The 14226-nt window shown below is 39.8% G+C and overlaps 1 protein-coding gene across 29 annotated transcripts in view; it reads right to left on the bottom strand.

Moving 5' to 3' along the window:
• Positions 1 to 2271: 2271 nt before the first annotated feature.
• Positions 2272 to 14226, bottom strand: part of Mff (mitochondrial fission factor) — a 28241-nt gene continuing 16286 nt past the window's right edge. For 6 of the 29 annotated variants that reach the window (XM_006245195.3, XM_006245198.4, XM_063267019.1 and 3 more), the window contains 5 exons: positions 12819 to 12977; positions 9259 to 9291; positions 7645 to 7704; positions 4022 to 4106; positions 2276 to 3093 (listed from right to left, as the gene is read on the bottom strand). In XM_006245195.3, the coding sequence (XP_006245257.2) occupies positions 2962 to 3093; positions 4022 to 4106; positions 7645 to 7704; positions 9259 to 9291; positions 12819 to 12977 (469 nt within the window). In that variant the 3' untranslated portion in view covers positions 2276 to 2961. Of the gene's footprint in view, positions 3094 to 4021; positions 4107 to 7644; positions 7705 to 9258; positions 9292 to 12818; positions 12978 to 14226 lie in introns of all 29 variants that reach the window. The other 23 variants (XM_006245197.4, XM_006245200.4, XM_006245206.3 and 20 more) reach the window with 10 other exon arrangements.

Here is a 14226-nt window from a genome sequence, read left to right as displayed (position 1 = left end):
CTTTAAAACAAAACAAGACAATCTTGATGGTATCTCTAACACCAATTATAGCTGTCCAAGTAAATACATTAAGATCTTGCAGGCCCCTTTCTAGCCCCAACTGCATGGAGACATTCTCCCTAAAACACCCCTCCTTACACACCCATTAACATGTAAGGCTGATCTTCAGGATATATCTAAGAATCTTCCTCTGTACGTGATCACAACTAACCAAGTGAACACTTACCAGAGCCAGTAATTCTCCTCAAATGTGAAGGTCCTTCTGTCTATCACAGAATGTAAAAGATCAGGAACTTCTTCTTCCCACCCATTCATTCATCACCTTGCTCCACTTCTGCTCCACAGTAAGACCTCTCCCTCTATCCTCAGCTACCCCGACCTGTCTTACCTCTGGCTGAGCCCTTTTCGTCCCTCAGCACATCATGGTTCTTAAAGAGTTTGACACTGACTTTGTAGGATTCCTTTTGCCCTCTTGTCTGCGTTTTTCTGTTGCTGTGAGGATAATACCTAGACAAAAGCTCCTAATGGAGAAAGGGTTACTGTGTCACACAATGGCTCATGGTTCAAGGCCCAGGCCATCACTGAGGAGAACAAGGAAGCAGGATGCTGATGGATGCTGCTCAGCCCTCTCTCCCACTTTATGGTCTCTCCAGGGGACCATGTGGAAGGTTGGGTTGGGGGACGGCTCCTGCCCACAATTAAGAAAAGTTTTCCCACATTACTTAACACAACCAAGATAAACCCCATAGGCCCACCTCCCAAGTGCTTCTAGCTGTGGTCAAGGTCATTCTGACAAACACTAACTGTCATGACTCTTGGTAGAATTTAGCAAAACACTGTTAGCATTTTTTCTTTCTAATTTAACCTGTATGTGTATTTTGCATGGGTGTGTCTGTGTACTGTGTGCATGCAATGCCAGGGAAGGCCATGGGTTCCTAAGACTAACATTTCAGATGGTGGTGAGCCACCATGTGGGAGCTGGGAATTGAACCTGGGTCTTCAAGCAGAGCGGACATGCTCTTAACCACTGAGCCATCTCTCCAGTCCTGGTGCTGGTATTTCCTTCTGTGTGATTCTTACACTGCTAGACTGCACTGTCCTACACTAGCAGAAGCTCCATGGGTGCCAAGACACATACATTTTACTTTTTCCTGGTGTAACCAGTGGACAGCACAGTACCTCGTATAGGTAGGGCCAAGGTATTGGTCTGCTGAGTGAATGCTATCTTTGTCCAGGGCCTGACAATCGCACCTTCACCTGTTAGCCAACTCCGAGTCCTCATTAGTGTGCTGCATTCTCACCACACCACTGCCCTTAATCTGTCAATTCCTTAAGAACAGAAAACATGTCTAAAATAGTTCCAGAACTAGAAAGACAAATGTTAGGATTCTGGAAGTACAATATCTGCTCTTCTTAGTTCTTTGATGTTCATTAGCCCTAATGGTATCCTTTTGACCCTCCAGGACCCAGAATCTTCTTTTGTTCTCTGCTTATTGAAAATCTGTCTCTGTTCAAGTATCTACAAAATATTTCCTGATTATCCTGACAAGGATTGAATTTGTTAATATCCATTCCCATGCCCCTCCCCCACACCTGGGTAATTAGCAACTTTTGCCTAATCAATGTAAGACATTCTATCTAAGAATATTCAGGTCTTTGTATAACACTCAGGGAAAATAACAGCTTCCGTACTAACCCCCCAAGAGTTCCTTTTATTTCTATCCTTTTTATGAATTCTATGCTTGCTCAGCAAAATAAGTTATACATTTAATTTATCAAAGTCACATAATCTAAGTACAAGAAGGAACCCTCCCCCTCCCCCTCAATTAATGGCGACTCAAGAACAGTAATGTGAAATCTATTAAACCCTGGGACTTTGCTCAACATCTTAGTATAAAGATAACTGATGATGTGCAAAGAATATTGTAGCTGAAGTCTACCTGCTCTTGAAAAAACTATACTTTTGAATACTAAAGGCTCCTAAAATTTGGCTTTACTCATATTTAATTTTTATGAGTTAGCATACTAGCAAGCAAGCATTACAATCGAAAAAGATACAGTTTTATAAAGGTTTTTTTTTTTTAAATAAACATGAATCACTCTCATAGATGCAATAAATTAGCAAACCAATTACAGTGCCAGCAAGCCCTGTGCCAGGATGGCTCTTGTGACCCACGGCTACTAATTCACTACTTGTCCCTGGGACAGGAAGACTTGGATAAGATATTCAGTCCACAGCCCCATTTGATGAAATAAATCTTTCCGTAGACATTGCTTTGGTTGACAGTTTATTAAATACACTACATTTTACCTTATTCTTTAGGTTTTAAATCATTCGCACATGGACTTGGTAAAAACATACTTCATAGAAAACTAAGATGAAAGTCAAAACAACACATTGCACACAGATCAACTGCTGACTTGTTAGGAGCTTTAAACTCCGTCTGCACAGGGGAGGATGGAGTTAGGTGGTTTGACTGCTCTTAAGTCCTGCACCACACTAGGACTTAAAACGCATTGCTGTGGAGATGCGGATACAAGAAGCATCTATCAAAGAAACTGCTTAATCATCTGAAAAACAGGACAGAACACTTTTCTTTCACACATAGTTTTCTAAACTTGCTCTTTATGACTGTCATTTCTGTTTAGAGAATTAGCTGTACAGACTGATGAGGCCAAAAAAATTATTTTCTTTAGAAACAAACAAAGGAACCTGGAGCCTATTTACAGCACATGCAAAGGAGCGTGTGTAGGCGCCACTGCGGAGCGGGCTGAGCGCCCGTCAGCGACAGGTCAGCTCTCCACTCTACAGACAGGTCCTTCCCTGCATTCTGCAAGAAATACATTGTCAGGGCTTGGACTAGAAAAACGGCAGACGATGCAAAGACAGAAACAATGAAGTTTGCAAATCCTTTATATTTCCAGGTGTTGAGACAATATCTGTGAATGCTGAGGTTACCTCTAGCGTCGAAACCAGAGCCAGCTGTTAAGCAGCCAGAACGCTACAGTAATTGAATACATGACCATTTCTCTTTTAGCACGCTCTTTATTCTCCTCTTCCAGAAGTTGTAGACGTCTGTTTAATTTGATTATCTAAGTGAAAGACAAACATAAATTATAAAATAGTACTAATGCATACAGCAAACACATTTTTTAAAAGTAGAACATGAACTTGTCAAAGAAATTATTACACATAAAATTCCATTTGGATCACAATAAACAAAACTATCAATAGAAAACAAAATACTACCCACGATGGCTTAAGTTGATTTAAATATGCTTCTTCATTTCCACTCTGTAAATATGAATTAGGGAGAGCATATAAGGACACTGTTGCACTAGGCTTTTCTGGTGGGAAACAGGAAGTGTGTCTGACAGGTCTATCACAGCAGAAGGATCACAGGATGCCTACTCTTTTTTGTGCTTCCTCCATGAGTCTCAACTGTGCAGCCTTGGACCTGCATAACTTGTGATCTCAGTCCTGAGAGCTCCAAATTAGTGAGCCCCACTAGTAGTGGGCCCTCTGATATGCCAGACACATGGCTATGTATTTGGCACACATAATCAGAATACTACATATGCCTTCCCCACATGGCAAAGACCTCTATGTAAAGATAAACGGAAAGCATATTAAAAATAAGCACAAGAAATCTGCAGACTGAGTTGATGGGTAGTGTCGTGAAACAGATTTGCAGAGGCAGTGGGAAAATTCAAAGTAATGTTTTCCAAAGTAAAAAAAAATTACAAATAGTAATAAAGGTTCCCAAAGTGACTATCTACATATCAAAACCAAAACTCACAACTTGGGACTAGATTGGTTTGTAAATACATCAAGATTCTTTGACACTAGCCAGATTATATCAATAATTTTGGTAGTAATGCTCTATGCTGATCAAAATCATTTGGATGGTATTTCAAAAATTTTTAATAAATCTGAGAAAAATCAATTATGGTTTATTGTTAATGTGAAATATTTCACAGAGATAGCTTTGGGTCACGTTTCATGTGGAGCAGTGGTTACCTGACGTCTCAATGAAGCCGCATCTACCACAGACATGTCCTCTGACGCTCCTTCAACAGCTGCATCTAGGCTTGAAATGCCATACCTAGCAGACAAGACATTGAGAGACAAGTGAGAACTAAGCAACAGTCAAGGCACGCCTTGTGCTGTATACTACTCAAAGACTCATCCCTAACAACAAGGAGAAGCAGCTTAAGATGGCTATCTGCAATGCTGGGAGGGCTGAGGAGAACTCTTACTAGGTGCTTTTCTTCAAGCCAGAAAATGCAACAATGTTAACCGGCCCTGTCTGAACGGGCCAGAGAACTGCTACTATGGAACATACATATGAAACACAAGAAATCAATATGAACCATGTCCATATGTGCTTCTGTAGGCAGAGACTCAATGGTAGGAAATGCTAAGTAAACTACAAACAGAAATCGGATCATTTATTACTCTTCCACATCTGCCTGCCTTTCTTTTGCTATTTTTACTTTACTTCTGTTTTCTTTCTTTTTCTTTTTTTAAGATCTATTTATTTTATATATAGGAGTACACTGTAGCCATCTTCAGACACACCAGAAGAGGGCATCAGATCCCATTACAGATGGTTGTGAGCCACCATGTGGTTGCTGGGATTTGAACTCAGGATCTCTGGAAGAGCAGCCAGTGCTCTTAGCTGCTGAGCTATCTCTCCAGCTCCTTACTTTTGATTTCTAGTTCTCTCTGTTCTCCCACAAAAGTGAGTACACGAGTTTCTAAATCATTTGCAACTACACTTAGCTACAGAACTGTCTCAATACAACAGGAACCAACAGGAAGCTGCATTTAAAACAATAACGCTGGAAAACCACCAGGACAATGCAGCAAAGTACATTAAATGGTACTTTTGTTAAAATGCACTCTCTTCTAAAAGGGCACTGACTCGGGGATATGGTGGCATTTAGAGATGGAGTCTCACTTGAATGGTCTCAAGCTTGCTATGTGGCAGTGGACAGCCATCTACTGTTGATCCTCCCGCCTTGCTCTCCCAAGTGTTGGGGTTATAAGCATGTACCACCAAGCTTGCCTGCAGGCATAAAAATTAAAAAGAAAAAAATGTAGAAATGTTCTATCTTCCATTTGTCTAGGTTCCTACATTGTTAAGGAAAGAGTATGAGTGTGTGGATACATGACTCTACACGAGTACACAGGAAGCCAGGAAAGGGCACTGGATCCCGAGCTGGAGTGACTAAGAGCTGAACATGACAACTGTGGACGGCCAGAAGTGCTCTTAACTTGCTAAGCCGTCTCTGCAGCGCCAGGTTTCTATATTTAAAAATTCATTTTAATGAAGAACACTTTCACTGAGACATAATTTATACACAGTACAGTTTATTTACACATATATCTACTTTATATTCTATATGGTTAATTTAGTGAAATGACATGGTAATCTTTCTACATGAGCCGAATGTAAATAAAATTGAGTTCCTTTTATGTAAGCTCCACAGGGTTGGCACATGGATCATCAGTCTACTATTCCCAGTGACTCCCCATTAGGAACCCCACATAACCTTACATAAAGGGACATGAAGGAGAATATGCATTCCCTCACACTTACTAATATGTTGATTCACAAAGTTCTATTGTTTCAAATGTTAAAACTACCTCAAAACACGTTTAAAGAGCATGTCAAGGGGAATTTAAATAATAGTTGGCAGCCACCCATGGTAGACAATCCACAGCCTTCTCTGACCTGCACTTTCTATTCTGGCTAGGTCAGATGGCTTACACTAACCATGCCTTCCTCCTAGAAACAATGTGTCTTGAACTACTCAAAATAAAAATAAATGTTATAAGTTAGGAGAAATAAAGTCAGTTCATAAGTAAATGCTGGAACTGTGAGTTTATAAACTGAGCAAATTACTCTTATAAATAATAAAATAGAACTATTAGGCTTAAGCTCAGTGGCAGAACACTTGCAAGCCCCTGAGTTTGTCCCCAGAGCCATAATAATTCAGCCTGCACCTCAAATTATTAAATTTGAGGAAACTATGGGTTAAAGCGTTTTATTCTATGTTTTATCCTCAAAATATCAAGCATTCTCTATGCTCCCACGCTTACACATGAGAGGAATAGCTGGGGGAGGGGTTATCAAAGAATACTAGTAATTGCCTCAAGGCAAATGGAAGGCTGGGGTGACATTTAGCCAGAAAACACTTACTGCCCAAGGGAGAGGACCTAAGTCCAACTCCCAGAATCCACGTTAAAAACAGACAGGCTGGGCAAGGTGGAGCATTCCTGTGGCTTGCTGACAAGCCCACTTACCACCACCAGCAAGTTCCAAGCAAAGCCAGAGACTGTCTCAAAAATCAAGGTGGATAACACCTGAGGAATACCAAGGCTGACTTTTGGGTTTTCATGTGTATGCACGTGCACCCATACACCCACCCCACCACATCATACACAAAGGAAAAGGAACCGGGATGCTCATACACATCAACACACATACATGCACGAAGAGAACTAGCTTTAACAAAGAAATAAAGCATACATGAAAAGTTACCATTTAAATACCAAATCACCCAAGGTTTTAGAAATCTAGAGAATCATTTGTCATGATACACACACACACACACACACACATTTTATCATCAATTTAAAACAAAAATATGAAATTATCTTAAACAAAAATTCTATCTCTCAGAACTAAAAACTCTAGCAAAAATCACTCACTACAAACACCTTCACAGAAAGTTAAAAGGATTAAAAAAGAAAAAACTATCAAGGGAAACTAGTGTGGACTAAATGACGATGCAGAAGAACTGAGTAAGCCGTGTTCAGGGACCATCAATGCAACATGGATGAGATTAACAAGAAACTCTGGCTCCTTTTCTCTTACTTAAGAACGTGCCTGCCTCTTCTCAGTAAGAGAAACAAGACTGCCAATTTTACACCCAAGGGACAGTTAACCCAAGTCTCCTTAGAGCTGGCCTGAAGTTAAGAGTGACGGCAGCGATTAGCAGTGTGTGCCGTGTACGAGACAGGGCAACTACCTGCAGGTCTGGCTCTGAGAGCACACTTGTACGTGCCACTCCTTGTCCTGCATATGACTCAGGCTGAGCACATCTGATAGCACGGAAAGGGCAAATACAAGAGACAAAGGCTCAGAGCAACAGGTGGTAAAAATAGTTAATGGACATAAAATGATCCCCTATAACGCTACTAAAATATTGCTATAAGTATGCTGGATGTTCTTATCACATCACGGCATAATTTTGGGAGGGGGATGGTATTGAGACAGGGTCTCACTATGTAGCTCTGGCTGGCCTGGAACTCACTTTGTACATTGGGCTGGCCTCAAAAATCCTAGAGATCCACCTGTCTCTGTCCCTTCAGTGCTAGGATTAAAGGTATGGGCCACAATACCTGACCATCATTTTTACTTATACAATGTCCTCATACTTTGGTGGGCTAATGTCAGTACTAATCATTCCCATTCTTAGTAAAGCACAACATTTCTCCTAAGAGAAAGCTACAAAGGCCTAAGCTGTATACATAAATACAAACATGGCTTTGGCATGCATCATGATGTCCTGCACAATACAAGCTCCATCAAGTCTGCATGTTCTTTGGTAATCACAAAGTCTCCAAGTTACCTGACGTTGTCATGATGAGGATTAGAAGTGGCGGCAGCTGACCCACCACGCAACACAGGTCTAGGGCAGGTTTTTGCAGAAGACACAAGACAGAATCAGGAAACAGAGAAGTACAAAAATAAAGCAAAAACAAGACAAATAAACGTCAGATAGGATTATATTGTATGCTTTAGTACAATATAATATCCCTCAAATGCTTTGAAATTCCTTGTTTCATATGTCCTCCCCATTTTAAATAATTTTAACACTTCATAATTTTAAAAAGAGAAAAAACATGTCAGAATAGCACCCACATGTAATTCTCTATGGTGCTGCTTAAAAGGTGTAATTCCTCATTTCCAATTGGAAACTAAACCCACCAGCAACTTTAAAAGCATATGGAGACCCTGTTAGTAGCACCTGCATGACCATGGTTGCTCATAAATATAAACCAGGCACTGAGAGGGACACCCGCTGCCCGAGGCTCCTTCCCTTGCTTCATGGATTCTGGTTAGTCAGATGAGCTTTGTCTTAATGCAGCAGTGTCTCATCACAGCACTGAGCTGAGAATGGGTGGTGAGGCTACCGATGTGTAGTCAGTCTGTGAGTGAGTGGAGCGTGAGACAACCACGAGTAGCATACAGGGCTGCTGCATGAGGATCAAGGTGCACTGGAAAACTTTGTGGGGCTCGTCATTTAGTCTCAACACACGCCCTGGTGTGAGAGGACAATCAGTTCTCTACATGGCTCAGTTAGAACCCTTCCAATTAAATTTGCAAAAATCAAGAAACAGATTCTAAATCTTCACCAGTTAACTTCCCTTAAAATAACAATGTTTACTGATCAGAAAGATGAGAAGGTTCAGAGCGGGATATTCTCTAAATACCTAATCAGGTTTGCCTCAATCTAAGTATAATGACCATCATCACAGGGTCTGGAGACACATTCCTGTCTTTTTCTGACACAGTTACAGCTGTAGAATATAAACGACTATTTTCCTTTCTGTTTTTAATTCTTTCCTTTCTTCTTTTGACACAAGGTCAAATTTAGCAGTTTGGTCCCAAGTTCTGTGGAACTGAGGAAGACTCTGGCCCTTGTGAGCCTTCTGCCTCTATCAGCCTACTTCCTGTGGTCTGGGGTCAAAGCAGAAGAGGGGCCTCGTCAGTGCTGATCAAGCACTTCACCTGGCTACAGTTCTAGCCCTAAGAATGACTTTAGAACAAACAAACTCGGTTAGTAGAGGAAAAGTTTACCACTGAGCTCTTCCATGCCCTAAAGTGACTGTCGGTGTTTTGGGATATTTTTGGAGCCCAGAATACAAGGGATGAAGAGACCTGAGGCGAGAGCAGTTTGGCTCACCCTGCTTGCGGTAGGACATGGATGAACTGCAGATTTTTCAGATAGGTTTTAAAGTCTTACTAACGTCTAGTTTGTGAAATAAGGAAAACTATACACTGTAGTTACTAAAGTTATAAAAATATGAGAATGGCCAATGAAATGAAGTCATTCCTTTGTGCTTCTTCAAGTTTTTTTTTTAAGTGTGTGTTAACAGGGCCAGAATGATCTGCCACGTTGACTGTACTCCACCACAGAGATTTCCTTTACAAATGCAGAGCGAGAAAACAGTACAGTTACCTTTCATAACGTATCTCATTTTGTCTTCTCACACTGGCAATTGATACATATAATATAAAAGTAAATTAGACAGGTATTTGGAAAAATAGAAACTTCATTCAAGCACCAGTTTCTACCATAAGAGTGATTTAATGTTAAAAGAAGTCATTCAATAGTTTATTTTGTAATTAGAATCACAAAAGGGAAGAAAATATAAGGCTACTCAGTTTTCATATTAATTTGTACACTGACATTTTTAAGTAAATGATCTACATTAAAAGAATGCATTTCTCTTCTACAAAGTTATCAACTATTACAGTAATTAAACAGGTTGACTGGAGGGCCGAGAATTAAACATTTTTAAGAAGTTATAACAGATATTGTATGAACTGTAGTCTTCCTTGTTACATATTTTATGGATACTTGCCAAAAATATAAACCATTCATACACTGGCTTCTTATTCCACTCATTCAAAAACTAGTGTAAGTTGCTAATGAAAAACTAAAAATAATCAAGCAACCTTCTCTCCAAATAAAGCTTCTGCACAACTCATATATTAGCGCTTAATACTGTTTTACATGCAACAGACCAAGCTGCTCTAGATGTTAGTATTTTACAATGGTATGAGATATGCAGCTCTAGCAACTGTAGACGAGATGGGCAACTTCTGCCCAGCAAAGAACAAATCTTAACCGTGCTTCACTGCTGCTACCTGGGCAAAGAACTCCTTCCTGATATTTTTTTGGTCAGTTTTCTCAATATATAGCACTAATTTGTATGCATGGGCTTTGTAACAACACCTAGAAGTCATTTGGTTTTCATGACGAACTCTGTTTAGATTATCTAACCAAGTTCACCAGAGAAACAGAAAATCCAATGCAGTGTACAGTGCTCCTTGACCTACACACTAAAAATTGTTCTTATGCTGAGAAACTAGAAATCTGCATCATTTTACAGTAAAAAAACAAACAGAAAACTCTTGCTTTTTCCAACAAATAGTTTGGTTTAAACTTGCTGTATTTAATGTGCAGTCCCCAAGTGCAAAGATATTGCATAAGCATGATAGCCAAGAGCAATAAAACAGAAAAGAAAAGATGAACATCAAGGAATGCGCAAGCGCTGAGGACCGTAGAGCAGTCTTAGTTTATACTCATGCAAGAATATTATCCAAATTTCACATTCCAGCTTCTCTGAAAATTCAGGCCAAACTTCTCCATAGTAAAATCAAAAACTGATTTGAATTTTAAAATTCTGATAAAACTTTGTACAATTAAAACAAAACATGAAACCAAAAGCAAACTCTTTCAGTAATGAAAGTGATTCAAAGTTTTACTCTATCCTCCAGGTTGGCCTTCAGCTCAAAGCAAGTCTCCTGTCTCAGATTCCCAAGTGTTGGGCGCAAGGTGTGAACCACCACACTGAGCTCTTTCTTCGATTTCAGAAAATTTATTTGGGTTAATATGATAAATTCAAAGTCATTAAGATACTATAATGTAAAAATTAAAAAAAAAAACCTACCTAGTGTTCCAAAAGGTTTTAATTGTAAAGGCATACAAATTTTACACTGGTAAGCTTTTGGAATTTGAATGCTTGAACTTTAGACATTTTTTCCCACCATACAGGGGAAAAACCCTCAAACCTACACTTCTGCCACTTCCATATCACTGTATCTGAGCTGTGGGTGTGCTGGCAGGAGGCAGGACAGTAACTGAGGACTGTGTCTGTCATCCAGCCATCACTTCACCTACAGAGCACGGAGACACTGTGTTTTCCTTTAAGTGTTTTCACTATAATAGCATCGGACATGACCTCTCCTAAGGAGTGACCATAACAAAAAAGTTAAAGAAGATATCTGGTGGGGGAAAACTGTCTGAAAGAGAAAGGTGGAAACAGTCTTTATCAATTTTCACTCCTAGGGCCAGGTGCTTTCCGCTTATTACCTCCAAGGATTTCCAACTATACCAAGAAACCATCTGAAACAGCAGCTCACGTCTGAAATAACAGTGAAGGGCAGAAGGCTTTTCTCAAAAATCTAATCAGCCAAGCATAATGTCCTTCTCATCTTCTTAACAGATGAGGAAAAGGAGGCCCAGAAAAGACACAGTTTATATGCTTGAGGCTAACATGCAGGTAGCTGTTTAGTGGAGGAGTCAAGAATGAATCTGGAGATTCCCTACGCCTGCACTGTCTCTTCTGAACCCTGCTCCTGCTTATTGCTTTCAAACAGCCAGAGTTCGTGAAGCCTCAGAGAGCAAAAAAAAAAAAAAAAAAAGGGACTCTAAGCCCTTGGAGGAAAAGAAACAAACCACAACTATAAAAGTCTATCTATGCATGCATACACACATAAACATGTCCAGTTCTTAATATTCCCCTTTGATCCATGGGCCTCAAAGCCTTTTTCACTATTGTGTGATGTTCAATGGCCCAAATATACACCGTTATGTTCACCTAGAGAGACAGAAAAGGCCCTGGATTCAACAACATGAGTAGTGCAGACACTTGTGGTGCAGGTGAAGAGCTGTGTGTGCCAGGACTAACGGCACAAGAACAAATTTGTTCAGAGTGAGCCAGAGATGCAGCAAATTAAGAAATTAAAGCTGAATTTACTGGGATTTCTTGAAAAATGAAAACACTAACAGTCTAATAAGAAAAAAAAAAACCCTGAATTTATTGGGATTTCTTAAAAAATGAGAACACTAACCGTCAAATAAGGAAAAAAAAAAAACAAAAAACCCTGAATTTATTGGGATTTCTTGAAAAATGAGAACACTAACAGTTAAATAAGAAGAAAACAAAACTTTAACCCCTGACTTTCAAAGCCACTAGACCAATGTATAGAGCTGGAGTGAAGCTTATTTGACTTCCCCACATGATTTCAACAAAGCTCAGGGACTCTGTCTTTTTAAAACACTGTAAGGTAATAAAGCAAAGAACAAAAGTATTTAAGTGACTGGAAAAAAAGTGCTTGTTTAAACAAGCTGAAGTGTAATTCTAACGAAACTATTTAAAGATGTTCAATAGTGAGGCATTATCTATGAATATACTGAAAAATACCAGCATTATCCAAAAATGGTAATAGAACACAGAACTTCTCACACGGACCTAGATTCCACAGTGGACGGGGAAGTGTATTGGGAGCAACTGCAACATTTCCTGCCTGCTTTACTGGCTTTACCTACCGCTAGTCTAGGTAATTAAATTAAGACTGAAGACAAGTACTATGCTTTAGTTCTGGATGCCACACTCAGTCCAGCAGCCCCTTTAACATGTTTCCATGTGGAGGCAAGCACTTAGAATCGGTCAGCAAAACCTTTGAAAGGCTGTTAAATCTCCTATGTACTTACACCTCCTATGTACAGACTAAGTGTCTCCCACAACTGAAAGGAAGCTATAACCCTGTGAAATGTGAATTTTGGACAATAATTTCAAATTAAAAGAAAGCAAGCAAGCCATTTCAAACCATTGCATCTTAGAAAGAGACTAAAAGGAGCAAAGAAAAAAGACAACACCACAGTCCACTAAATAAGGAGCCAAAACATAAGCAACAACGTGGCAAGGCCACTGCTGACCAGTCAATCACCTGCGGTTTTCATCCAGCACATCCAAGATCTGCTGGTAAGCCCTACGAGTAGAAGACTGGATAAGCGACAAAATGCCACGGGCAGAGGAGAGACTAGCTCCATCTTCAGGTAGCATATGGGGAGGACAGACCCGAGCCTGTGGCGGTGATGGTGTCACACTGTTCGCATAAGCACAGCAAAGGAAGAGAAAAACACTCAAGTCAGATTTCCATGACACTTCAGCAGAGCAGTCTGTCATCTCTTTTCCTGCCCACAGTTCCCACCCTTAATCTAGCCCAAGAAACAGTCAAACAGAAGACGTTAGAAAATTCTGTTCTTCAAAAGCAGCTATATATAACACTTGTAGGTTTGAAATTCTAAGTATCAATCTGAGCAGAAGGAACAACTCAGAGGAAAAGAATCCAGCAGCGAGTGTGCTCAGGGCTTGGTATGGAGAGAGGAGGCATTGTTTAGTCAGTGTTATACATACATGGCAATTCAGTAAAGCAAACGCCTAAGAATCACATGACTTATGGGTGACACAGTGGGATACTGAATTCAGTGGGTTACTGAAATACTAACATCTAAACACACGAATCCAGCATGCTTTCATCAAGACACCATTTCAAATACTTCACAAAGACAACAAGGCAAGTTTATGGGAAATGAATTAAATGATAAACTAAAATCTCAGAAAACTGTCGTTACATTTTGAATGTTTAATTTAATTAGCTTAATTTCTGAACCATGAAACTTCCCAGGTCTGAGAATACAGTGAAGAAAGACAAGGGCACTTAAGCTATCATGATGGCAGATGAGTACCTACTTCTTAGCGTCTGAGTGACAATAATTGATTATTCCTTCACGTAAGAGCTAAGATCACAAGTTCTTTTGGTGCACTGACCACATTAGATAAGGCTATTTGTACAGTTTGCACAGTTGGTATCTTTAGAGAGTTGTTCAATATTGAAGCCTGAGACATTAACTGGCACAAGGACATGAGATGTTTCCTTACTACAGAAAGAAGACCATGACTCTGAGATGACGGTTCAATTGTTCTAAGGAGCAAGCACGAGGCTAATAGTTTTTGATTTTTGTTTTGCTTTTGAGACAGAGTCTTATTATGTAACCCTGGCTGGCCTCAAACTCAGAGATCTACCTGCCTCTGCTTCAGCAGGCATGGACCACCATGGCTAGACTAGCTTACTTTCTGTGTAAAATATTCAAAAGAAAAAAGCAGAACCTTGAAGAGTAGCTGTACATATGAAAAGTCTTCTACGTGATCTTCCCCCTAACACATACTAGTCTGGAAACTGAAATTTTAAAAAGTAGGAATTTTTTGAAAAGATAGTTATTGTCACCTAATAGCCTCAGTTTAAAAAAAAATGAAGCAAAATCTCTAACTTTATGAATAACTTTTAGTGTCTT

Source organism: Rattus norvegicus, chromosome 9 (assembly GCF_036323735.1).
Source record: "Rattus norvegicus strain BN/NHsdMcwi chromosome 9, GRCr8, whole genome shotgun sequence".
NCBI classification, from domain to species: domain Eukaryota; kingdom Metazoa; phylum Chordata; class Mammalia; order Rodentia; family Muridae; genus Rattus; species Rattus norvegicus.
Note: the sequence above shows the minus strand (reverse complement) of the source record. Positions and strands in the feature narration are given on the sequence as shown.